At 45.9% G+C, this 23,667-nt stretch overlaps 1 protein-coding gene across 1 annotated transcript in view; it reads left to right on the top strand.

Moving 5' to 3' along the window:
* GSDME (gasdermin E) overlaps nucleotides 1-21,297 on the top strand; it is a 71,422-nt gene extending 50,125 nt beyond the window's left edge. Inside the window, exons 4-9 of the mRNA XM_004377463.1 lie at nucleotides 1,069-1,189; nucleotides 7,107-7,271; nucleotides 10,325-10,452; nucleotides 12,833-13,028; nucleotides 16,336-16,409; nucleotides 21,064-21,297. Coding sequence (XP_004377520.1) covers nucleotides 1,069-1,189; nucleotides 7,107-7,271; nucleotides 10,325-10,452; nucleotides 12,833-13,028; nucleotides 16,336-16,409; nucleotides 21,064-21,297 — 918 coding nt within the window. The remainder of the gene's footprint in view (nucleotides 1-1,068; nucleotides 1,190-7,106; nucleotides 7,272-10,324; nucleotides 10,453-12,832; nucleotides 13,029-16,335; nucleotides 16,410-21,063) is intronic.
* The last annotated feature ends 2,370 nt before the right edge of the window (nucleotides 21,298-23,667 follow it).

Raw genomic sequence — 23,667 nt, 5'->3', positions numbered from 1 at the left:
AGATAGTTCTTAAAAGAGCACAATGCTCAAGGCAGGCATTCTATACTAATTAAGCTAAACTATTGTTTGGTTTAAAGAATACTTCAGGGGATATTTTTGGTTTAAGGTTAAATGATTATCTCAGGCAATAGTTTCAGGGGTTCATCTGGTCTCAGTGGCTCCAGAAATCTTGAGGTTAACTTTTGACTTTTTCTAGAGGACCCAGGAAAGTTGTGTTTGGAAGGAGGTGGAGATATAGCTCTGGAGCAGGAACTCTCCCAGAGGAGGGCTGGCCAGGCAGGCGGGAGATGGCTTAGGTTGATCTTGCCGATGCTTCTGCCGGCAGTCACCACCCACCAAAGTCCTGGAGTCCACCAGGGAGTCAGGGGGCTGGGCTGCCAGCTCTTGACCCAAGCATCACACTCTGACCAGGATCAAGTTGCCTAAAAAGTTCTTTGATCTCCAGTTTTGGGCCAACAAATAGGGTTTCTCATCTTCCTGTCCCTAGGACATTGTGGGAAGGGATCGTATTTGTGACAGTGTTTGCAGGAGAGAGTTTTGGTGCCTGATTTCTTGGCAGTTTCCTTCTCTCATCCTGCTCTCCTCTCCCCACAGCCACCTCTGCCCCCACTTTTGTTTAACAGCATAGTGTCCCACCCACAAGACCAGGCATTGGAACAAGCTTAGGGGTTCTCTTCTCAACTAGGCTCCCCCAGTCAAGCTTTGATATTGTTTGGGATTTTTGTTAGGATTTCAAAGTTGGTTCCATAACCCTTGGTGAGGAAAATTGGGAAGTTATCTTCTTTATTACCTTTGTCATTCAGCACCATAGATCCAACTTTACTGTATCCGACACTCTTGGTGCCAGGGGTTTGGTGGACCACTTGGGAATATGTGTAATAAGTCTGATTCCAACAAGCTAGCCTCTGCCTTCTGCCTCCTCTTCTCCACTCGGCTCAGTAGACATTTTCTGAGCACCTGTGGTGCAAGGCATAAGGCTGGCCCTGTGGCGATGCCCGGAGAAGCCAGGCGGAGTCTGAGTTCACGGGTGACTGGCATCCTGGTGGAAGAGTGTGCTCTCGCCCACAGGTGTCAGCGACGGATGATGGGAACGTGGTCAAGGACTCCAGCGTGGTGCTGGAGATCCCAGCTTCCACCACTATTGCCTGTGGCATCATCGAGTTGTATGTGAAGCTGGACGGCCAGTTTGGTGAGTACTTTGGAAAGGAGAGAAGCAAGAGATAGCAGAAGAGGATGTCCCATGACCTGGTCCCTGGACCCGTGGGATGTATTGGGTGGGCCTTGGGGAGGGGATGTGAGGAATAGCTCCACCTTCCTCTCCCCAGTCACTGATATGGAGCGAGGTTTCACCAGCACAGCATGGGGTTAAGAAGTCAGACAGACTGGTCATCAACCCCAGCACCATCACATCCTCAGAGGTTTCCAGCAGGCTGTTGAATCTTGCTAAGCCTTAGCTTGCCCTTTTTCAGAAGGGGAAATATTCCCTCATGGGGTGATTGTGAGGATTGAATTAGATCGGGCATATGAAATGCCTGGCACAGGGACCATTTATTAAGTACTCCATCTTAGCTATTAATAAGATTGCCATCATTATGATTATCCCTCCCTCCTCCAATATAAAGCTAAAAATAAACTGACCCTCTGCTGATCACAAGTGTGTCCGAAGCTTGGAGGTCTTGGTTGTTGCCGTGTTGTTTTTGTTGTTCTTAGGTGCCATCGAGTCGGTTCCGACTCATAGCGACCCTATAGGACAGAGTATAACTACCCCATAGGGTTTCCAAGGAGTGGCTGGTGGATTTGAACCGCTGACCATTTGGTAAGCAGCCAAGCTCTTAACCACTATGCCACGAGGGCTCCGTACTTAGAAGGTCATTGCCTTAGTTAGAAGAAAATAAGGGCTTTAATTTAGCTAGTGTCTGCTGATCTTAGATGGTCACAACTCCTTCCCTCATGCTTCTCCCAAGAGGAGGGAGTGTCGAGCCCGAGAAAACTGGCCACTTCTTGGGACATGAGTAAATAAATACAACGTAATAACCCTAGTGGTGCAGTGGTTAAGAGCTATGACTGCTAACCAAGAGGCTGACAGTTCGAATCCACCAGTCGCTCCTTAGAAACCTTATAGGGCAGTTCTACCCTGTCCTATTGGGCTGCTATGAGTCAACTCAATGGCAACAGGTTTTTTAAAACATGATATTATGGTTATGTTTATGAAAAAAGACTCCTTATTTTTTTGAAGATTCATACTGAAATACCAGTGACATGGTAATATGTCTGTGATTTGATTAAAAAGTAAAATGGGGGCAGTATAGGGGGTATGTGTGTGTTGGAGGGGGGTTGGGGTGAAAGAAGATTGGCCAGGAGTTAATAGTTGTTGAAGCTGGACAATGGGTCGTGATACTGCTCTCTCTGTTCTTGTACAGTTTGATATTTTTCATAATAAAAATGTTTTTTAAAAATGTGCCATAATGGACTATGCACATCTGTTCCTAACTCCTGCTGTTCCCATTTGTTTTCAGTCAAAGGGCAGGATCAGGAGTGAGTCTTCAATTGACTAGCCTTTGGCACTTATGAAGCCCACCATGAGTTACCATAAACATACCACTCAGTTACAACTGTGGGACTCAGAACAGACCAAAATGCTAACTAGGCTTATGTGACTGTTGAAAAGTCAGCAGGTGTTTGAGGAGCAGTAGAAGAAACAGCCCAGGATGCTATCCCTGAGGAGCCTCCCTCTTTCATTTTACCAGTGAGGCAGCCTGCCTTTCAGGAGGTGAAATGATTTGCCTGAGGTGACATAAAGAGAAGGTGTCTATTTTAAGAAATAGGCTTAGAGAGGTAAGTCAGGGCCACATGAGATACCAGGCCAAGAACCATGACCTACAACCTTTAGGCCCATAATTCCAAATTTTATGTCATCATGGGCATTTTAGAAACCAATATTTTGTTTTTTCTTTTTGAAAGAATGTTGTTTACCAAACAACTGCAGTTATTAAGATGATTCAGCTTTTCCTCAGGTTGTTATTCTTACCTGTATATGAAAAGCAGTATTGCCACATGAGCTGATGTGATTCCAGCCCTGGCGCTTATGCCCTGATTATCCTGTCAGCCTTACTGAAGGTGACTGTGTCGTGTTTTTAGGCCTTTTGAAATCTTGGCTCCACCTGAGAATGCCGAAGAGAGCCTTCTGGACGCTTCAGAGACTGGGAGCCAGAGCAAGCCCCTTCCTATTTGCCCAGAGAGGCAGCTGTGCTCTGCCAGCCCTGTGGCTCCAGGGCAGCCTGTGGATCCCTCAGGGGCCTGCCTCTAAGACACAGCCTTGCTCTGTGTGGGTCTTCTGTTTGCATTTCAATTTCAAGCCTTTTTTCTTGCTTGCTTCCGCTGTCTTTGAAAATAAACTCCTCTTTGTGCTGCTGAGAAAAGAGGTACCCTGGGGGTTTCTCAGCCATCCCTTTGGCTCCTCTCCCACACCCTGGCCTTAGGAGGCAGCTCCCCTGCGCTTTCCCACTGCCAAGCGCAGTGCCTTTGCAGCTTGGCGGGCAGGCGCTGTTCATGTGACTCACTGCCTGATTTTTAAACCAGTTCTGCTTTTTTTGCCCATCTGTGTTTTCTATCACTCTTGCCACAGAATGTTCTGATCCAGCTTCACAAACATAGACTTGCAGGGCCTGGAAGGAAGGGCCATTAGGAAGCTGCCTGATCTCTACTGGGTGGGATGCTCTCTGAGAGGGGTCCTGTTTATCCTTTTTCAACAGTGAGAGGAGGCCGACTCCAGGGTCCTTTGGTGAAGCTGGGAGGGGTGTCTCAGCCACTCAGTGTGGCCCCTTCCTCTCTAGCCGTCCACCCAACCCCCACAGCCGCACATGTAGACAATGAGAAACATCTTTTTTATTGTCTTGAACTTTAGCCTTGAACTTTTGTACAATTAGGGATTAAAAAAAAATTTTAGTTTTTTAATTGTTGTAAAAATATCTGTAACACAACATTTGCCAATTTCATGTTTTTCACATGCCGATTTAGTGACATTAATTACATTAATCATGTTGTGCAACTGTCACCAGTATCTGTAGCCAAATTTTCCATCACCATAAACAGAAACTCACTGCTTTCTAAACAATGGCTCCTCCCGCCCCACTCCATAACAACTAACAATTCGGGAATTTCCAGTGTCCTTTTGGCTTAGATTTCCCGTTGGCTGACCTGTGTACATGGATCTGGTATTTCCCACCTATGTCCCGAGTCTGTCCACTTCTCCGCAGGCCACTGGTTCAGATGGCAGCACCTCCCCCGGGCTTCCCGCTGCAGACTCTTCACTGGCTCCTCCGCCTCTCTGATCTTTCCCCGTCTGTTCCATCCTTGCGATGTACCAATATGATGATTCTAAAATAGAAATGCGATCATTTCGCTCCGTGCTTGTACAGCCGTCCATGGCTCTGGTGTCCCAAGGACAGAGTCTGAGCTTCTGGGTGCCTGGTGGTCTAACCCCGCTGTGTTCAGCCTTCCCTCTCGTCACCAGCACCAGCCAGCCCTGTGGTCTTGCCAGAGTCAACCCGCCATCCTGGAAGGAGCCCCTTTCTGTCTCACCCCTGAGGCCTGTGCCTGCTGCGCCTCCTGCTTAGGGCACACTCTCTGTCTCTTTGCCTGGCTCACTCCTCCCAAATCTGCTTCACCCAAGCAGCCTTTGCTGGTCTCATCTCACCTGCCACTTTGGTTTCAGGGACGCTTCTGCTTCCTCCAACACCACCCGGTTAGCCCCTGTCCTTCCTCTTCCCATGCTTATTGTCATGGCCTATGCTTTAGTCCTGTTGTATCCGTGGCGCCCAGCACAGTGCCTGGCACAGAGTAGGGTGTCATTTCACATCTGCTGGGCGAAGGGGATGGATGAAAAGCCTTCCAGGGCTGTGCCTGTGTTAGGCAAGAGTGATGTTGGTGCCATGGACTCCGAAGGTCCCGGTTGGCTCTGCATTATTTTGGGGGCAGCACAGGGCTCCTGAAAGAGTTTATGGCTGTATTAACAGCCATGGCCCCTGTCTTCTTGTTCTCTTGTTCTCCTCCTGCCCTGCCTCCATAAACACTGGCCAGCCATGCTCCCTGGGCCAGCGACCTGGCCTTTAACTCACAGAAGAGAACCAATGACTGTTCACCTTTGTTCATTTATTTTTGTGCTTCAGCTGAAGGAAGAAAACCACTCAAGTTTGAAGTCTTTCCTCCATGTTGTGTGTTTATGTTACTTTCAATAAATAATGTTTTAAGCTGTGCTTCTATGAAAAAGGGTGAAGTGGTCTGAGACAATGATCTGAGTCAGGAACATGCACCCAATCACCTGCCATGAATCTCGTCGAGTTCTGGGTTTAAGTGGTCTCTCATCACTGAGCCTGTGCACCAAGTGCTGAGAACTGGTCCTGAAGCTGGAGCTGGAAGGATAGGGACCAAAGTCATTATCTGGGAGCCTGTGCAAAGGGCAGAACCTGCTGCAAAGGGCAGAGCCTGGGGTACCTGCATGCCCAGCAAGTGGGAATCAGTTGAATGAATAAATGAAGGGTTGGCTCACTTGTCTTAAGACAGACCGTGTACCTTTATGGGCATTATTAGTGCCTACAAGCAAATGAAAATGTGTGCTAAGATCCATGCAGCCCATGTTTCATGCAGCTACCAGGCTCAGCACATTTTCATTTGCTAACCCTTGCTTCAGGGGACAAATTATTAAATAGAAGCTTAAAGAGAACTCAAATTCATGAGTTCCCTTACTGTTTTTGCTTAGTAAGAACATAAGTATTACATTTTTAGCTGTAAGTTAGATACTTTAGCTGGGCTATCAAATATGGAAATGTTTAAGGAAACATGTCTTTTTATCATTTTTAAAAAACTTTTTATTAGGGAACATTTCACATATGTACAAAGTAGAGATAAAAATATGAAGAATCTCCACATGTCTACTGTCCAGCTTCAATAACTAGGGCAAGTCATGTTGCATCCATACCTTCACCCACCTCCCCCCACCCCAAATGGATTATTTTGAAGTAAATCCCAGGCATTATATTGTTTTGTCTGTAAATATTTCAGTGTCTCTAAAAGATAGGGTTTTTAAAAAAAAAAAAACTAGTTAAGACTAGTTTTGCCTTTACTGGAGCCCTGGTGGCGCAGTGGTTAAGAGCTCGGCTGCTAACCAAAGGTCAGCAGTTCAGATCTACCAGTTGCTCCTTGAAAACCCTTTGGAGCAGTTCTACTCTGTCCTGTAGGGTCACTATGAATTGGAATCGATGCAACGGCAATGGTTTGGTTTGGGTTTTTTTTTTTTCTTTTACTGAACCTTACATAAATAGATTCATACAGAATGTATTCTTTTGTGTCTGACTTTTTTCACTCAACATAATGTTTGTGAGATTCATTCATATAATTGCAGAAATCAAGAGTTCATTTTTATTGCTGTGTATCATTGTATTTTTTTATCATTCTGTTTATTCATGAAAAGAAGTTGACTCTTTTTAAAAACATAATCACAATACCATTTGCACACCTAAATATATTGACAAGAATTCCTTAGTGTCATCAGTGTTCAGATTTTCCCAGTTGTTTCATACATGTTGGGTTTTGTTTATTTAGAGTTGGCTTGTTCAGATCTGGAGCCCTGGTGGCGTAGTGGTTAAGTGTTCAGCTGCTAACCAAAAGGCCAACAGTTCATCTGGCTGTTTGAATCCACCAGCCGCTCCTTGGAAACCCTGTGGGGCACTTCTACTCTGTCCTGTAGGGTTGCTGTGAGTTGGAATTGACTTCACGGCAACAGGTTTGGTTTTTGTTGTTGTTGTTCAAATCAGGATAAGGACATATTTCTAATGTTTCTAATGTTACTCTTGTTTGAAAGATTGCTTCTTGCCTGTTCAGAGTACACATTAGCAAGCTTTATGTTAAGAACAACCATTTCTTCTATATTTGTGGGAAGTGGCTGGGTATTTTGTTCAAACATAGCATAATGTGCATAGGAAACAGGTTTAACAAGGGTAAGTGAGTGGATGTGTCTCCCTACCCCACCATGAGTTAGGTAAGGCCGAGGGTCTAAGATGTGCCAGTAAGTGACCATGCCTTGCTTGTCCTTTGCTCCTGCGTTACAGAATTCTGCCTCCTCCAAGGGAAGCGTGGTGGCTTTGAGGATGAGAAGACAAATGACTTCCTCTACCTGGACCCCACGATCTTCAGAAAGTTTGCTTTTGCAGACATGCCAGATGCTGGGCATGGAGTGTCTTCCCCGGGTGGGCTGTTAAGTGCTTTAAAACAAGGTATTGCTGCAGTGGGGGTGTGGTGGGTGAATGGCTAATTGAGCACAGACCTCAGGAGGTGGTGTGGCCTTCAGGATCAACATCTCCCCATTTTATTAAGGACTCTCAGTGACCCCATGGAAAACATTTGAAAACAGAGAGGATGGTGCCTTCAAGAGCCCTGGTCCACTCAGCATGATTTACCTTGGCTAGGATCCTAGGGGACCTCAGCTGTGGACACCATATTTTGAGGAAAGGGTTGGGGGACGGTGGTGGGAAACCTATTGCCATTGAGTTGATTTTGACTCATAGTGAGCCTATGTGTTACAGAGTAGAATTGTTCCATAGGGCTTTCTTGACTGTAGTCTTTATGGAAGCAGATCGCCAGGCCTTTCTTCTTTGGTACCACTGGGTGGGTTTGAACCGCCAACCTTTAGGTTAGTAGCCAAGTGCAAACATTTGTGCCGCCTAGGGACCTCTACCCTGAATGGGGCAGGGGTGGGAGATCGAGGGGTGAAGGAGCCAGGGGCCTGGCATTTTTCTTTTGTTTGATCCACTTAAGCTTTGCTGACTACTAAGAATAGCTAGTCAGCAGCAGGGAGAGAGAACCCGAGTTTTGCATCTGCTTCATTATATTCCAGGCTTCAGTGCCAAGACAAACGATGCTTTGTCAGTGTTGCATAATGCTCTCACGGAGGCTCTTCATCCACATGGCGTGAAGATATGGTGCCATGGCATCCTCAGAGGAGGAGGAGCGGTACCCAGACATGCCCACAGTAGTCCTTTGCTCCCCACGGCATCTTGTGTTTTAAAAAAGCTGTTTTTGGGGTTTTGGGGTTTTTTGGTCAGTGGGGGAGTGCAGTGGGTAGTAAAAGTAGAGGAGTTGGGGAGTTGGGCAAAGAAAAGGAGAAAACATAATGAGGTAAGAGCTGAGGAAAAAGAGCTTGGAACAGCTCAGAATGTGCTCTGGCTTGAAGGATTAGAAGAGTGACTGTCAACAGGCTTCAGTGGGTCCCAAACGTGAAAATGCTTTTGTTTCTGTAGCAAAAAGGTCAGTGTTAGAAGAAATGGCAGTGAAGGGCCAATCTTCAGATAAGACTTTCTCATCTTAGGAGTCCCTGGGCAGCGTAAACCGTTAACATGCTCGGCAGCTAACTGAAAGGTTGGGGGTTTGAGTCCATTCAGAGGTGCCTCAGAAGAAAGGCCTGGGGATCTGCTTCCAAAAGGTCACAGTTATTGAAAACGCTATGGAGCACAGTTCTGCTCTGATACACACAGGTTTGCCATGAGCCAGAGTCAACTCTATGGCAACTGTTTTTTTCCCTTCTTATGCAGGGCTGTAGGCCCCTCCTCTGCCTTTCTTGAGACAGATAATTAGCAGGTCCACCTGGCCGTTCTGGTTTGAACCCCTGCTGAGAATTTGCATTTCTAACAAGTTCCCTGCTGAGAATTTGCATTTCCACCCCAGATATACTGAATCAGACTCTGCATTTTAACAAGTTATACGTAAGGTGATCCTTATGTATAACTTCCTAGGAACTTATTAGAAATGCAAATTCTCAGCAGGAAACTTGTTAGAAATGCAAAATCTCAGAAGGAGTTCCAATGGGACCTAGCCGGTTGGATCCCTGATAATTAGGTGTGATTTTCAGCTGCCACTTAATCAATGTGGCGAGTTAGAACCCAGTAGCAGTAGGCTGCAGCCTTGACCAGCACTATAGGGAAATGAAGACAGTCCACGAACTGGACAGTGCATTGTAAGCTGGGGCTCGCAGAGACCTACCAGTACTACCATTTGCTATCAAGTTGACTTCGATTCATGGTGACCACAACTCATGGCATCCCCATGTGTGTCAGAGTAGAGCTGTGCTCCATAGGGTTTTCAATGGCTGATTTTTTGGAGGTAGATTGCCAGGCCTTTCTTCTGAGGCACCTCTGAGTGGATTCAAACCCCCAACTTTCAGTTAGCAGCCAAGCCCATTAACCATTTGCACACCCATGGACTCCAGCAGAGACCTTGTTGTTTTAAATTGCTGTCGAGTCTGACTCATGGAGACCCCATGTGTGCAGAGTAGAACTCCTCCATAGGGTTTTCAAGGCTTCGACCTTTTGGAAGCAGATTTCCAGGCCTGTCTTCCAAGGCACCTCTGGGTGAGTTCTTAACTGCCAACTTTTCAGCTAGTAGTGAAGCACTTAACCATTTGTGCCACCAAGTTTGTGTTTATAGGAGTGTTTCTGCGTATGTCGGTTACTCCTGTTATCCATCCTCTCTATGGGGCTTTCTACAGCTGTTTGCTGGAGTTTGTCATCCACGGATGTGGTGCGTTCAGCTATTAGTATGTATCCTTGCATATGAAAGCATTGTCTCAACAAGTTTTGTTTGTTTTTTTAACTCACTTCACTTAATTTTGTTATAAATTTTTTACTATCTTAAAAATAATTGAAAAAGGATTATAAGGGGAGAGGCTCCCAAGCAGCCAGTAGACAATGGAAGTAACAGCAGAATGGATCTCAGTGCTCATCCCCGAGGAGAGGTAGAGAAGGAAAGGATAGAGTAGCTGTGTCTGCCATGAGACTAGGGAGCCAGTCCCTTTGAAAAATATGCATTAAATATTAAAGGATACAAAATCTGCCAGGAACTAGAAGAAAGGATGTGAAAAATAATGTATTTTGGACTTTGTATGGCTCTGAAGCATTGTAAAAGTACTGACTTATGTTGACAAATTCAGCCTTGATGATTTACTTCTGCAGAAATGATGCTAAACAGCAGTCTAAATGACTTTTCCAGAAGAGAATTGATTAGACTTAATATTTAGGGAGTCATTAGAGAAGACACTGAAGCCTGAAATACAAAACTGGGCTTCTCTTTCTCTCTCACTCCGTCCCTCCCTTCCTTTCTTCTGGTAACAGTTTGGTTGGTTATTGAGAAACAGTCGGCCCTACTCTGACTTTGCTGGTAGAAATATCTGTGAGAGAACTGATGACAATGAGCTATAAAAACCAAGAGACGCTGTTCCTTGTTGGAAGACACACACAGCCATTCCAAGACCGGGTATGTTCTGTTGCTTTCACAGACGCTCTGCTCTTGGAGAAGAGTTTCCATCCCTTTGTGGAGCTGCCAGAGCAACAGCAGACAGCTCTGAACAACATCCTGCAGACAGTCCTACTTGATGACGAATTGCTTATGGCCCTGGAAAGAGTGGTAAGGCCAGAGACCTCTCGAGGCCGTGTCTTCACCCTGGGTTTTCTGGAAACGTGGATAGGCTAGACCTCTCCGGACAAGACTCTGAAATTCTGTTAAAAATGTCCCCACCTTCTTTTAACCCTAAACCTTGTCCTTTTTCTCTCTTACTCCTAGGCCCTTAGTTTTCTAACCCCAGTAAGGTAGCTGACATCAGAAATAGAGTGGTATATTAGTTTCCTAGGGCAGCTGCAAAACATTGCCACCAACTTGGTGACTTAAGACAATAGACATTCAATCTCTCACAGTTCTAGAAGCCAGAAGTCCGAAATCAAGGTGTTGACAGGACCACATTCCCACCAAAGGCTCTGGAGGAAGATCCTTCCTTGTCCCTTCCAGCTTCTGGTGGCTCCTGGCATTCCTTTGCTTGTGGCACCATTACTCCAATCTCTGCCTCATCTTCACAGGGCCTTTCTCTCTGTGTCTTTTCTCTTTTTATGACTCTTATAAGGACTCCCATCATTGGATTTAGGGCCCACCCTAATCCAGGATGATCTCATCTAGAGATTTTTTACCTTAATTACATCTGCAAAGACCGTTATTCCAAGTAAGGTCTCATTCTGAGGCTCCACGTGGGCATATATTTCAGGGGGCCACTATTTAACCCAGTACAAAGAGGATACATGGTAGAGTTCAAAAAGTCACCGTATTTTATTTGAACAGAGAAGCGGGCTTTTGTATTTTTTTCTGTTTTTCAGCAGAAGGATTTCCCTGGAAGGCTGAGCTCCTAACTATTAGTTGTGATGACGGATGCCAGCTGCCAACCTCCCTGGGCCCACATTTTGTGTCTCCTTCACTTAAGGGGCCTGAGGCTCTAGGAATCTGACTTACTCTGATTTTGTTTTTTGTTTTTTTGTTACTCTGTTATGCAGAGAGTTTAAGCTCTGATGTAATGCTTTATGATTTTCAGGAAAGCATGCATATTATTTTTCTCTCTTGAAATTAGATTGTGCCAAAAAGAGCTTAGTCATCAGCGCTGAACCTGCAGTGGTTGAAATGGTCTAGCAGCTCAGGGTACCTCTGCATTATGGTGGACGTGGACTCCACGGGAGGGCCTGCAAACCCCAGGGAGACACACATATTTCAAAAAGCCCATCAACTTTTACTTCTGAAAATGGCTCCTTCCAAGAGGAAAATGTCAGGCCAACACCCTGTGGAAAGAGCATCAGCTACCCTGTCAGATGTGGAGAAGCAGCCTGGCTGGGTGGTGGGGGCACAGGTGGCTTCATACAGGAGAATCTGGACCACAAGCACAGAAGGAGTGGAACCAGTTGGTGGTGCCGAGGCAGCTAGGGCGGCCACAGCAGGCCCCATGCGGATGGATGTGGCTGCCGAGGGCCCAGCAGGAAGCATGGCTGGCGGCTGGAGCACTAACGCGAAAGCCTGAGCACCACTGTCTTAGTTTCTTAGTGCTGCTGTAACAGAAATACCGCAAGTGGCTGACTTTACAGAACAGAAATTTATTTTCTCATAGTTTAGGAGGCTAGAAGTCTAAATTCAGGGCACCAGCTCTAGGAGAAGGTTCTTTCTCTGTCAGCTCTGGGGGAAGATCCTTGTCTCAGCTTCTGTAACCCCTGTGTTCCCTGGTTCCTTGGAGATCTCCACGCAGCATCTGTCTTTCCCTGATTTGTTCTTACTTGCCTCTGTCTATGCTGCTGTTTATAAATTTAGGACACACCCTACACTGTTAGGGCCTCACAAGCATAACAAAGTCCGAACCCAAATGGGATTACATCCACAGGTATAAGGGTTAGGATTCCAACACATATTTTGGGGGACACAACTCAGTCCACAACAACCACGATGGTTCTTTATGTTCCCCTCTCCCCATGAGACCAAATTGAACCCACAGCAACTAACAAACAACCCCACGTTCTGTATTTGATCACTTGTACCTGGTCCCTAGTACAACCCTACAGCCCCGACCCTGGTCTGGAACGTTCTACCCAGTAGTCCCTGCATGCCTCCTCCCCTGCTGGGCAAGCTCAATTTACTATCTCTGTATGAGGAAATTTAACCCCAAAGATTAGTAATTTCAAAAGCTCAGGGTCTTCTTCCTTTGTTGTTGGGTGACCTCCTGTCAATTCCAACTCATAGGGATTCCATGTGACAGAATAGAACTGCCCTATAGGGTTTTCTAGGCTGTAATCTTAACAAGAGCAGATAGACAGGTCTTTTTCCCATGGAGCTGCTTGGTGGGTTCGAACCACCAACCTTTAGGTTAGCTGCCAAGGCTTCTTCTTGCTTCCCTTGGGAGGTGGTGAAGGCACAGGGGTGTGTAGTACAACCTACCTTACTCCAGGTTCACCATCCTGCCTCCTCTCTCCCCTCTGCCCTGCAGTTCGATGACGTGGCCAGCGGCCTCTTGCCCCCGCAGGCACTGGTGGAGGAGCTGAAGCCCCCGCAGCAGCAGGACCTCACGGCCTTCCTGCAGCTGGTGGGGTACAGCCTGCAGGGTGGGCACCCAGGGCAGGAGAATGCCCTCAGCAACCAGGAGCTCTTTTCAACAGCCTACTTCTTTGTCAGTGCACTAGCAGGTATGCAAAAAAAAATAAAATAAAATAAGGAAAGAAATGGCCGTTGTTGCTTTGAAACCACTTTGCTTACTGTACATGCTTCTGGGGATACAGAAATTATAATAATTGTGGGAGATTTGATACATATTGTTCCCTCCCTTTCAGCAGAACAGAGAGGATTCAGTGTCCAAGTGGAAGGCTGAGGATGTGTACATGCCTACCATGAAAAATCATAGACTTTAGCATGAAGGAGGCCTTTCTGCCCGCCTCAAGCCTCCTCCACCATCTCTGAGAGTACCTCTTCTCCCCCGTCTCGGGGAGGCCTCTCACGGGCACACTCCCTGCCAACACAGGAAATAACCTCCCAAAAATACAGCCTGTGATTCATACGTGCCACCAGGTGAGCTGAGTGGCAGCAGCATTCATTTGGCGACTCATCTCCTCCAGCCTTTCGGCCCTCTGATCCTCTTGTGCTGCAAACTTAGCTTCCCATCCCTCATGCAGTATGGTCACTGTGGGGGGCAGGGAAGGTCCTGAGAGTCTCCGGAGGCCCCGACTTGTGGCTGGGCCCAGTGCAGCTCCCCAACTTCCCCACCAGTCACGAAATGGCCCTCCAAGCGCAGTGGCATCCTGTTACTAGGAGTGGTGGATCGAGAGTAACAACACTTCCCTCCCTACCACGTTTTGCTACCACTCCCCTCCAGAGCTCACCATGCCAGGGGCCTATAGCATGAGAAGGTGGTCACCTTGTCTGAAGAAGCTAGGCTTTCAGTTCCTTCTCAGGAAAGTAAGATGTGGCAAACCAGCCTCCTAGTCCCCACAGCTTCCCTTCAAGGTATGTGAGTCAGGGCCCTGGGATCCTGATGCATCCAGGGTCCCTCCTCAGCACCTCAACTCAGGAGCACAGGCCCAGGAACCTTCAGTTTTTAAAGGATTAATCAGAGACAATGCCTCTCCCAGCTATACAACCTGATGAATGTGTACTCTGTGTCTTGTGGCAAGTCATGGACAAAAGTTTTGACTGGTCGACTGGGAAAGGATGTAAGACAGAGTCCTGTGGAACTCCACTAGAGACCTGTTCCAATGTTAACATCAGTTTATTAGTCCGACTGTGGGTTCAAGCATCTGTCGGGCTAATCCACAGGCCAGATTCTCCATCTTTTAAGAAGCCTTTTCTTCACATAATCTATCACTTACTGAAACATTTTTATCAATAGGCTGCATCAGTGATGTCAGATATTGCAAATCCACCACAGTTCTCTTCCCCCTGAACCAGGACACGGCCTCAGATTCTCTGCAACCTTGCACCAGGCAGCTCCTCGGAGTTGACACATAACATCAAGCGTATTTGCTGTTTCTGAGCTCTGAGCTCAGGGATTGTGAAATCTTTAAATGCAGCTGAAAATCTCACAGCCAATTTCTAAACCAAAGAAAGATGCTCTTTCCCAGCTCACTGAAGTGCGATCTCATTTACATGTAGGTCGCAGCAGAGGTCAGCTCTGGTGTAAAGCCCTTTCATTAGTGCCCTCAGTAATCCTCAGCCCTTCTGAGCTGACCTTTTGCTGCTACGACAGCATGGTCTTCTCTCCTTAGAATCTAGGGAAAGTGCTGGCACAGATGATGGGCTCTTCTCAGGTCCTCTTTCCCGTTTTCGGTTTTGTAGTGCTTTTCCCTGTTTAAAGTACTTCAGTCCCAGCATCTGACCTTTCTCCTGGAAAGCCTGCTACACCACTCTGTGATCTTAAGCAAGTCCCGAACTCTCTGAGCCTCATTTGTAAAATGGAAACAGTATGTGCAAGAGCAACCAGAATCATTCATTTCAGTTCAAACACCATTGCAGGAACCTATATGTTGTGTTTTAGGCGCTGCTAAGCCCTGAGGTAGGAGGCAACATCTAGTTCTTGCCCTTAAGAAAATCAGGGTTGGGTAGTAGCGTTAGACAGTAAGCTCTGTGAGGCAGAGGCTGTTCTTTCATCCCATATCCAGAGCACCTAGCACCATACATGGAATAAAAACCAAACCAAAACAGCTGCTGTGGGGTCGATTTCAACTTACGGCGGCGACGCCATGTGTATCAGAGTAGAACTGTGATCCATAGGGTTTTCAATGGCTGGTTTTTCAGATGTAGATTGCCAGGCCTTTCTTCTGAGGTGCCTCTGGGTAGATATGAACTGCCAATCTTCTGGTTAGCAGCTGAGCACTTAACCATTTCTGCCACCCAGGGACTCCATACTTAGATTAGTGAGTAACTAAATGAGTAACACGGAACTAACATGTTACAAGAATAAGGGATCATGATGATTACATGGAGCTTGGGAGCCCCCCTGAGAAGTGAGGGGACCGATGCACAGACAGTGAGATGCCTACACCAGTGGCTCAGCCAGGACTTCACGGCCCTGGTGACTTTGTCCTCCAGGCCATGTATACTTTCCATCCTCATGTTACTGGTTTTGGGTAAGGGCCTGAGAATTTGTTGAAAACTGTGCGTCCTTTCTGTAGGAAAATGCACATGCAACATTTGAATGCAATTTTAGGGGTTTCTCTGGCGAAGTCATCCCCCACCCGGGGCTGCCCCATTCTCCTGGCAGCCTTCGCCCTTCCTTGGGAATAAGCCACCATTCATTCACTGAACTCTGCTGGGTCACAGCCTCAGCAGCAGGCTGCTGCATTTTATAAATAAGGCTGCTAATGAATGCAGGAGGTTTGCTGAGTTCATGAGCAGTCCCTGGGCCAAATGATTCAGCAGTTGACTCCTTTTCTCTTTTGCCTTTTGAGGCTCAAAGGGTGACTTGTTGATATTCCAAGGGAATTGAGGTCCTTTCAGGAACTGCATCTGTTTTACCCTGGGAGCCATCTAGAACCCGTTTTGAATAACACTGACCTGCATTTCCTTTCCCTGGGGCGGGGCAGGGCCCTCCTGGTGCGATAAGTCAAATAAGGAAACTGAGGCTCAGAGAGGTCTACACAAGTCACACCTCTAATATGTGGTGGGATTTAGACATAGATCCTTGGTCCCCAAACCCAGGCTTTTTGTGTTTTTTCCACGCGGATTCCCTTGCCCCTGAGTCCACACAGTTCTTGACTGGCACATCGAATGTCAGGCAGTGTCCTCTGGTGAACCACGGCTGGTTACAGGACTCCTGCGTCTGTTTTGAAAAAGGCCTTTGCTGCCTGTTTAGCACCATTCATTCATTTATTCCGCATTTATCGAGCACCTACTTTGCCAGGCTGGGGCAAAGTACCAACGCATAAATTAGGTTTAATCCAGGGGCTGGCTCTGTTCCCATGGACTTTTTTGGAAAGTGACTATGATTTTTGTCTCCTGCAGAAATGCCAGATAACGCAGCAGCTCTGCTGAGCGCTTGCTGTAAACTCCAGATTATTCCCACGCTGTGCCACTTGGTAAGGAACTTCTAGATGGGGGTGGGTAGGAATGGGGAAAAGAGGAGGTGAATGCTTACTAGTTGATAAAACACCACCAGCCTTTCTCATCCACAATAGCCCTTCACGCTAAACCCGCGGCCATCAAGTCGAATATGACTCATAGCGACCCTATAGGACAGAGTAGAACTGCCTCATAGGGTTTCCAAGGCTGTAGTCTTTACAGAAGCAGACTGCTACATCTTTCTCCTGCAGAGCGGCTGGTGGGTTCAAACTGCCAACCTTTCAGTTAGCAGCCGAGTGTTTAACCACTGAGCAACCAGGGCTCCTCCCCCTTCAAGATAGATTTAAAAAAAAAAAAAAGCCCTCAATTTGATGCCAACTCGTGGCAACCCTATGTGTTACAGAGTAGAACTGTGCTCCATAGGTTTTTCTTGCTTGCGATCTTTATGGAAGCAGATTGCCAGGCCTTTCTTCCGTGGAGTTACTGGGTGGGTTTGAACTGCCAAGTTAGGTTAGCAGCTGATCAGAAACCGCTTGTGCCACCCAGGCTCCTTTGAGATAGGTTAAACAGGTATTAGTACTAATCCTACTTATATACATAACACACACACGCACGCACGCACATGTGGGTGTCTGGAGACTGAGGCCCAGAGAGAAACAATTTGTTTGAAGAACCTGCTAGGATGGCCAGGACTCCAGCCCTGTCTTTATATTTCAAATCCCTTGCTTGTCCCATAGTTTGGAGAGAATCTTGGCCAAGGCTGGTCTTGATGCAACATTGCAGGGAAGGGGCCTGGCACCCCATTATCTGAGATGGCAGTTCCGTGCCGAGATCAGTTTGACTCTGCTGTGCATCAGATTCACAGGGAGCTATTCAAGAGGATGGCTTTGTCTCAGGGAGACCTAGTCAGCCCTTCCCTGCAAAGAATATCATTAGCTTGGTGCCCTCGGGAAATATCATCACAAGAGCAGGAGTTAGGTAGTGATGAGGTTAGCCCCAGAGGGTCAAGGTTAAGCTTTCCTTTTTAAAATACAAATTGGGTCATTAATAAAAGGAGCCATCAGGAGGCCGCCCTGAGATCCAGCGTAGCTTCTGCAGGTGTTGCTCAGCCTGGGGCAGAGGAGCAGACACACCTCGCCCAATTACTTTAAGGTCCAGTGATTAAGGGCCTGGGCTAGCATGTTCTGTGGCCCCAAGGACCACAGCCCAGAGCTCTGTGCTCAGATCTGGGAAGCAGGTTTGGGGTTTGGAATAGGTTACCTAGATATCAACCAGTTGCTGTGGAGTCAACTCTGACTCACGGCGACCCCACGTGTGTCAGAGTAGGACAGTGCTCCATAACGTTTTCAATGGCTGATTTTTTTGGAAGCAGATCTCCAGGCCTTTCTTCTGAGGTGACTGAATGGATGCAAATCTCCAAACTTTCGGTTACCAACTGCACGTGTTAACCGTTTGCACCACCCAGGGACTCCAGACTACCCAGATTCCCCTCTTACCCGCACACACACACAAAAAACGTGTTGCCGTTGAGTTGATTCCAATGCATAGAGACCCTATAGGACCGAGTAGAACTGCCCCATAGTGTTTCCATGGAGCGGCTGGTGAATTGCAACTGCCGACCTTTTGGTTAGCAGCCGAGCTCTTAACCACTGTGCCGCCAGGACTTCAGGTGACCTACGTAGGACCCTGACATTTGTTACGCAGCTCCCCGGGCACACTGAGCACTATGGTTGGTGTGGTTGGTGCCTCCTGGCCTAACAGGGACAGTGGAAGACTGTGGGCTGGCATCACTCACAACTGAAACCAGATTGCACCTCTCCAGGGAGTGCTGTTTTCTTGTACATTGACCGCAGCAGCTTGAAAATGTACCAGTGTGTGTGCCCTGCTGTCAGCTGAGGGCAAAGGTGGTGGCTAGCTTGGCTGTGGAAACAATATGTATCATGAGCCTAACTATGCATTGATGAGCAAGACTATAGCTCAGCTTCCATAGCCAGCTCCCTGTTACAACAGCTGAGAGCTCAGCATTTACCAAGTATTTACAGAGTCATCAACTGCACCAGGAAGTGTATAAAAGTGAAAATGCTGCCAAGACCACGTTGGCTGACCACTCACACTTCCTTAGATGTCATCTTCCTGCCCATTAGCTCTATGATTTTATCTTTGTGTTGCCTCCAAATTTTGCTCTAGTTGGAATTCTAAGGGGAGCCACTGGAGCACACTCAGAGTTCCTAAGGGGAAGGTATCTGCTTTTGCACAGGACTGTCCACCTGCAAAGAGTCCCTGTGTGGCGCAAATGATTAAGCTCTCCCTATTTAACTGTAAGGTTAGCAGTGCGAACCCACCCAAAGGTGCCTCGGAAGAAAGGCCTGGTGATCTGCTTCCAAAAGGTCACAGCCTTGAAAATCCTATGGAGCAGTTCTACTCTGCATCACATGGAGTCTCCATGAGTTGGAGTTGACTCAACGGCCACTGGTTTACCCACTCATAGAGGCATTTGTTTGCCTGTTGTGGCTGCTCAACACAGTCAGAGATGATTTTCTTTAAAGGCCTTCCTGGGTGTCTTCGCATAATCTCCCCTTAGATATTGCAACAGCTCTTTTCAAAATAAGGAGGCTTCTGCCTCCTGAAGGAGTTTAGGTATCATGTATTTCTTAAAGAGATTTACTTAGAACAGGGCACAAAATATACCTCTGTCCTTGTCTAAGTAACTTTGAGGGAGGCTTTTTTGAAGGGCTTTTGGGAAAACTGTCACATATAAAAACACCTTTGCCCAGAACTGGTAAAAAGGTCAGAGTCATCAATGATGTTGTTAGGTGCCATCAGGTCGCTTTTGACTCATAGTGACCCCATGTGACAGAGTAGAACTGCCCTATAGGGTTTTCTAGGCTGTAATCCTTACAGAAGCAGATTGCCAGGTCTTTCTCCCACGGAGTCACTAGGTGGGTTTGAACTGCCAACCTTTCAGTTAGCAGCCGAGTGCTTAACCACTGTGCCATCAGGGCTTCTTGAGTCCCCCTCGAGTGACTGTAATTCCTTTTATACCAAAAGTGCCTATGGGCAGGTGAGTTGTCAGATATTTAGAGAAGGAAGCTGTGTGCTGCTAAGCGCTTCTCAACCGGGCTGTGGAGATGCCAGCTGCCCCCCTCCCCCGGGTCAGCGCAGCTCATCCTGACATCACCAGGCTGTGGACCCTGCGCTTATGAAGCAGCCAGATACACTCTCTAAAGCACAAGCAATGGTTTACAGTCCGGGCCAAATGGTGATGCTAAGCCTGTGGTTATGCTGTGTGAGTTGTATTTGGCAAATCTACAAGGTGTAGATTCATAAGGCCGATTTTGATAATCGACACAGAAGTGCTTTTATATTCAAATGAGGGCCACCCTTCAGCCACCTGGGCAAGCTGCATGTTACTTTCAGGAAGGTTGCTATTGTTCAGAACATTTCTGGAGTTGTTCTGTTGGAGTTCCCTTCAGACCTGCAGTTAAAATTCATTCATACTTTGTAGGCTTATTTCATTTTTTATTTTAAATTTGACTTTCTACATTGTTAATCTGATTTGGCTCTGAATGGCTGTTTCAAAATCAAATCTGGCAAACTTGTATTTACTGAAGACATTCAAAGAAGTAAAAGTGCCCTGATTGAGACCCTGATTGAGACCCTAAAAGTAAAGTTTCAAATATGTCTTGAGCAGTGACCTCGTTGGAATTAGAGCCACTTCCAAAGTGACCCCTCTGAAGAACAAATACTCATTTGATATGTGAGTATCTGCGTTCTAGGAGGATAAATGGTGAGCAAAACAGACAAGGTCCCTGTCTCACGGGCAGCTGATGTTCTCGTAAGGGGAAATAGACTAAACAGTGACAATCAAGAAGACAATGTCATATAGCAAGTTTATGAAGACAGTGTAGTGGCTGGGATCTGGGGGTTGATGTTGTGTGCCACTGAGTCGATTCCAACTCCGAGTGGCCCTGTAGGACAGAGTAGAACTGCCCCATAGGATTTCCTAGGCTGAAATCTTTACAGGAGCAGATCGCCAAGTCTTTTCTCCCGCAGAATTGCTGGTGGGTTCGAACTGCCAACCTTTCCATTAGCAGCCAAGCACTTAACCATTGCACCACGAGGGCTCCTTGTTCTAGGGGTAGGGAGTAGGTATATGGAGAGGGGATTGGGAATTTCAATTGATAAATGAGTGACAAGAGGGGAAGGTCTATGAAAATCTGGAGAAGAGTATTGTAGGTAGAAGGAAGAACAAGGGCAGAGGTTCTTGAGATAGGAAGCATAATTAAGTAAACTGTGGTACTTACCTTTGAGAACTTCATGCAAATATATAAGAAATTCTAATATGCTCATTAAAATTAAACCCTCTGGTCAAGGAAGGTACACTCTGATGCCTCTAATCTACTTGAGTTAATGACTCCAGTTAAAAGGCAGAGTTCAGAAAGGAGAGATTCAGACAGAGGACTCTGGGCGAATGGGATAAAATCAGGTCTGAGGTCCTGGCCTGGGTCAAGGCCTTGTTACGTCTTAAGGGTTTCCTGCTCCATTTGGGGGATTTAGAAAACAACAACTTAATTTGTTTTTTTCATAATTACCTAGAACTGCATTACTGTCCAACCACGTGGATTTTCTGTAACATTTTTCAAATGAACTCATTTAAATGTGTAATTTCAGCTTCGTGCCATGTCTGATGATGGATTGTCTAATCTCGAAGACCCAACCTTGGCTCCTCTGAAAGACGCAGAAAGGTTTGGGATTGTGCAGCGTTTGTTCGTCTTGGCTGACATCAGCCTGGAGAGACTGCAGTCATCCATGAAAGCTGTCATCCTGAAGCACCCGAATGTTTTCCCACTGATTCTTTGTATCACCCTGAATGGACTCTGTGCTTTAGGCAGAGGACACGCGTAATGTCATAATGAGTTAGCAGTACATACTATTGGCCAGGAGCCCTGGTGGTTCAGTGGTTAAGAGCTTGGCTGCTAACCAAAAGGTCAGCAGTTTGAATCCACCAGCTGCTCCTTGGAAACCTTATGGGGCAATTCTACTTGTCCTATAGGGTCACTATGAGTCGGAGTTGACTCATTGGCAACAGGTTATTATTGGCCAAGGCTGGGTGTTTTTCAGCAGCCATGAAGATGCTACTTTGGGATTTAGGTCAGTTCCATGTTAAAAGTTGATCAAAGAAATGCATTTATGAAACAATGTAATAAGTAGTGCACTATGAATGACCTCACTTTTAATGACCAGCTACCTTTAAACAGCTTCTTTTTTGTAAGAGGCCCTTTGGTGCTGGTATCCCAGTGTCTAAGTTAAATCCCAGCACCTGAAGAGCAAACCAGTTGCCATCGAGTCGATTCCAACTCATGACGACCTCATATGTGTCTGAGTAGAACTGTGCTCCATAGGATTTTCAATAGCTGATTTTTTGGAAGTAGATCACCAGGACTTTCTTCCTAGGCACCTCTGGCTGGACTCAAACCTCTGACCTTTCAATTAGCAGCCAAGTGTGCTAATCATATGCACCACCCAGGGACTCCTGAAGAGCATAAGCTAATATGCATTCAGACCATTTTTTTCTGAAGAATTAGAAAATCACTTTCTTGCATTTCCCACTCTCTGTTTTACAAAAACAGGAGACTGACACTTTGATCCAAAAATTCGTTTTAAATTGTGAATGCTCTGGGAAGACAATTTCTCTTCATAGAAGAGCTATTTTGAATGCACTGTATGTTATATGGTGATTGAAAAATGAACTGTAAATGCCACTAGAGTACAGATACTCCTCTACTAAACAAAATTATACTAAAAAAAAATCTCATAACAAGACATCCCTGCATGCGTTTTATTTTACCTTGCTATTCTGATGAACATACTAATTCTATGTTTAGAACAATATATTGATTTCCTGTGCATTCTGGGAACTTAATTTATAAAACACTACATAGAATATCAGAGTAAATTTGAACTGTGTATGGCTGTGTGTGTATATTTGTTTTTTATTTTGTTTTCCTATCCTTCTACCATAAATATCCTGGACAATTTCCCTGGTGCCCCTGACTCCACTGGCAGGATTTGCTAATACCCTTCAAGGACATGAAGCCACTTCTGCTTTCCCTTAGCAAAAAGCAGCTAAGACCTGGAGCTATAATTTGCTTCACTTTCGGAGCAAGGAGGCAGTAGGGGACAGGAGTAGCAATTGTTGGATGAGAAGCAGGTTACCCAGCACGTGTTCTTTTTTACCTCAATATCATCCACTTACTCCTTCCTGCCCGTCAGATTTTAATGCATGTTAACCAGGAAGAGATGAAGCAGATAGCCCCTTCCTCACCTCTATTAAAAGTGAGACTCTCTGTTACGGTTGATGGAAAATTTGGAAATGGATAGTGGTGCTGGTTGTACAACAGGATGAACCTGATGTCACTGAATTGTACATGTAAAAAAGGTTGAAATAGCAAACATTTTGTTTTATATACATATATTTACCACAATAAAAAAGGAGACTCAATCTTAATGCAAATATGAGAAAATAGGATACAAAGTTGTACATTTTAGTGGCAACTATATAAAATTAAGCACTTTCTACACAAAGACTGGAAAGGAATATGTAAAAGTGAAAATAGATGTGCTAGGATGGTGACCCCAGAGCTGCCTTTTGGTCTGGTTTTCTGAAATAAGAATAAAGTACAAACTGCAAATAGAGTATGTAATATGAACCTCCTTGTGTAAATAATAGATCAATATGTATATGGAAAATATCTTTTAAGAGTTCACAAGAAGCCTAACAGTGGCTACTTTGGGAAGAAAGACTTAGATATTGGGGTAAGGGCCAGAGGGGGATGTTTTACCTTTTTCTTCCTGTTTGAATTTTGTATGCTTATCCTCTAAATTGAAAAACAAAAAAACCTGAAGACTTCAGACAGAAAAATAAGAGTATTTAAAAAAAATTTTTTTTATTGCACTTTAGATGAAAGTTTACAGAATAGTTTCTCATTAAACAGTACACATATTGTTTTGACATAGGTTAACAACCCCATGACATGTCAACACTCTCCCTTCTCAACCTTGGGTTCCCTATTAGCAGCTTTCCTGTCCCTTCCTGTCTTCTAGTCCTTGTCTCTGGGCTGTTGTGCCCCATTAGTCTCGTTTTGTTTTATGGGCCTGTCTAATCTTTGGCTGAGGGGTGAACCTCAGGAGTGACTTCATTACTGAGCTAAAAGGGTGTCTGGGGGCCATACTCTCAGGGTTTCTCCAGTCTCTGTCAGGCCAGTAAGTCTGGTC

Source organism: Trichechus manatus, unplaced genomic scaffold (assembly GCF_000243295.1).
Source record: "Trichechus manatus latirostris isolate Lorelei unplaced genomic scaffold, TriManLat1.0 scaffold00050, whole genome shotgun sequence".
Lineage (NCBI taxonomy): Eukaryota > Metazoa > Chordata > Mammalia > Sirenia > Trichechidae > Trichechus > Trichechus manatus.
This window is presented reverse-complemented; position numbering and strand designations above follow the sequence as displayed.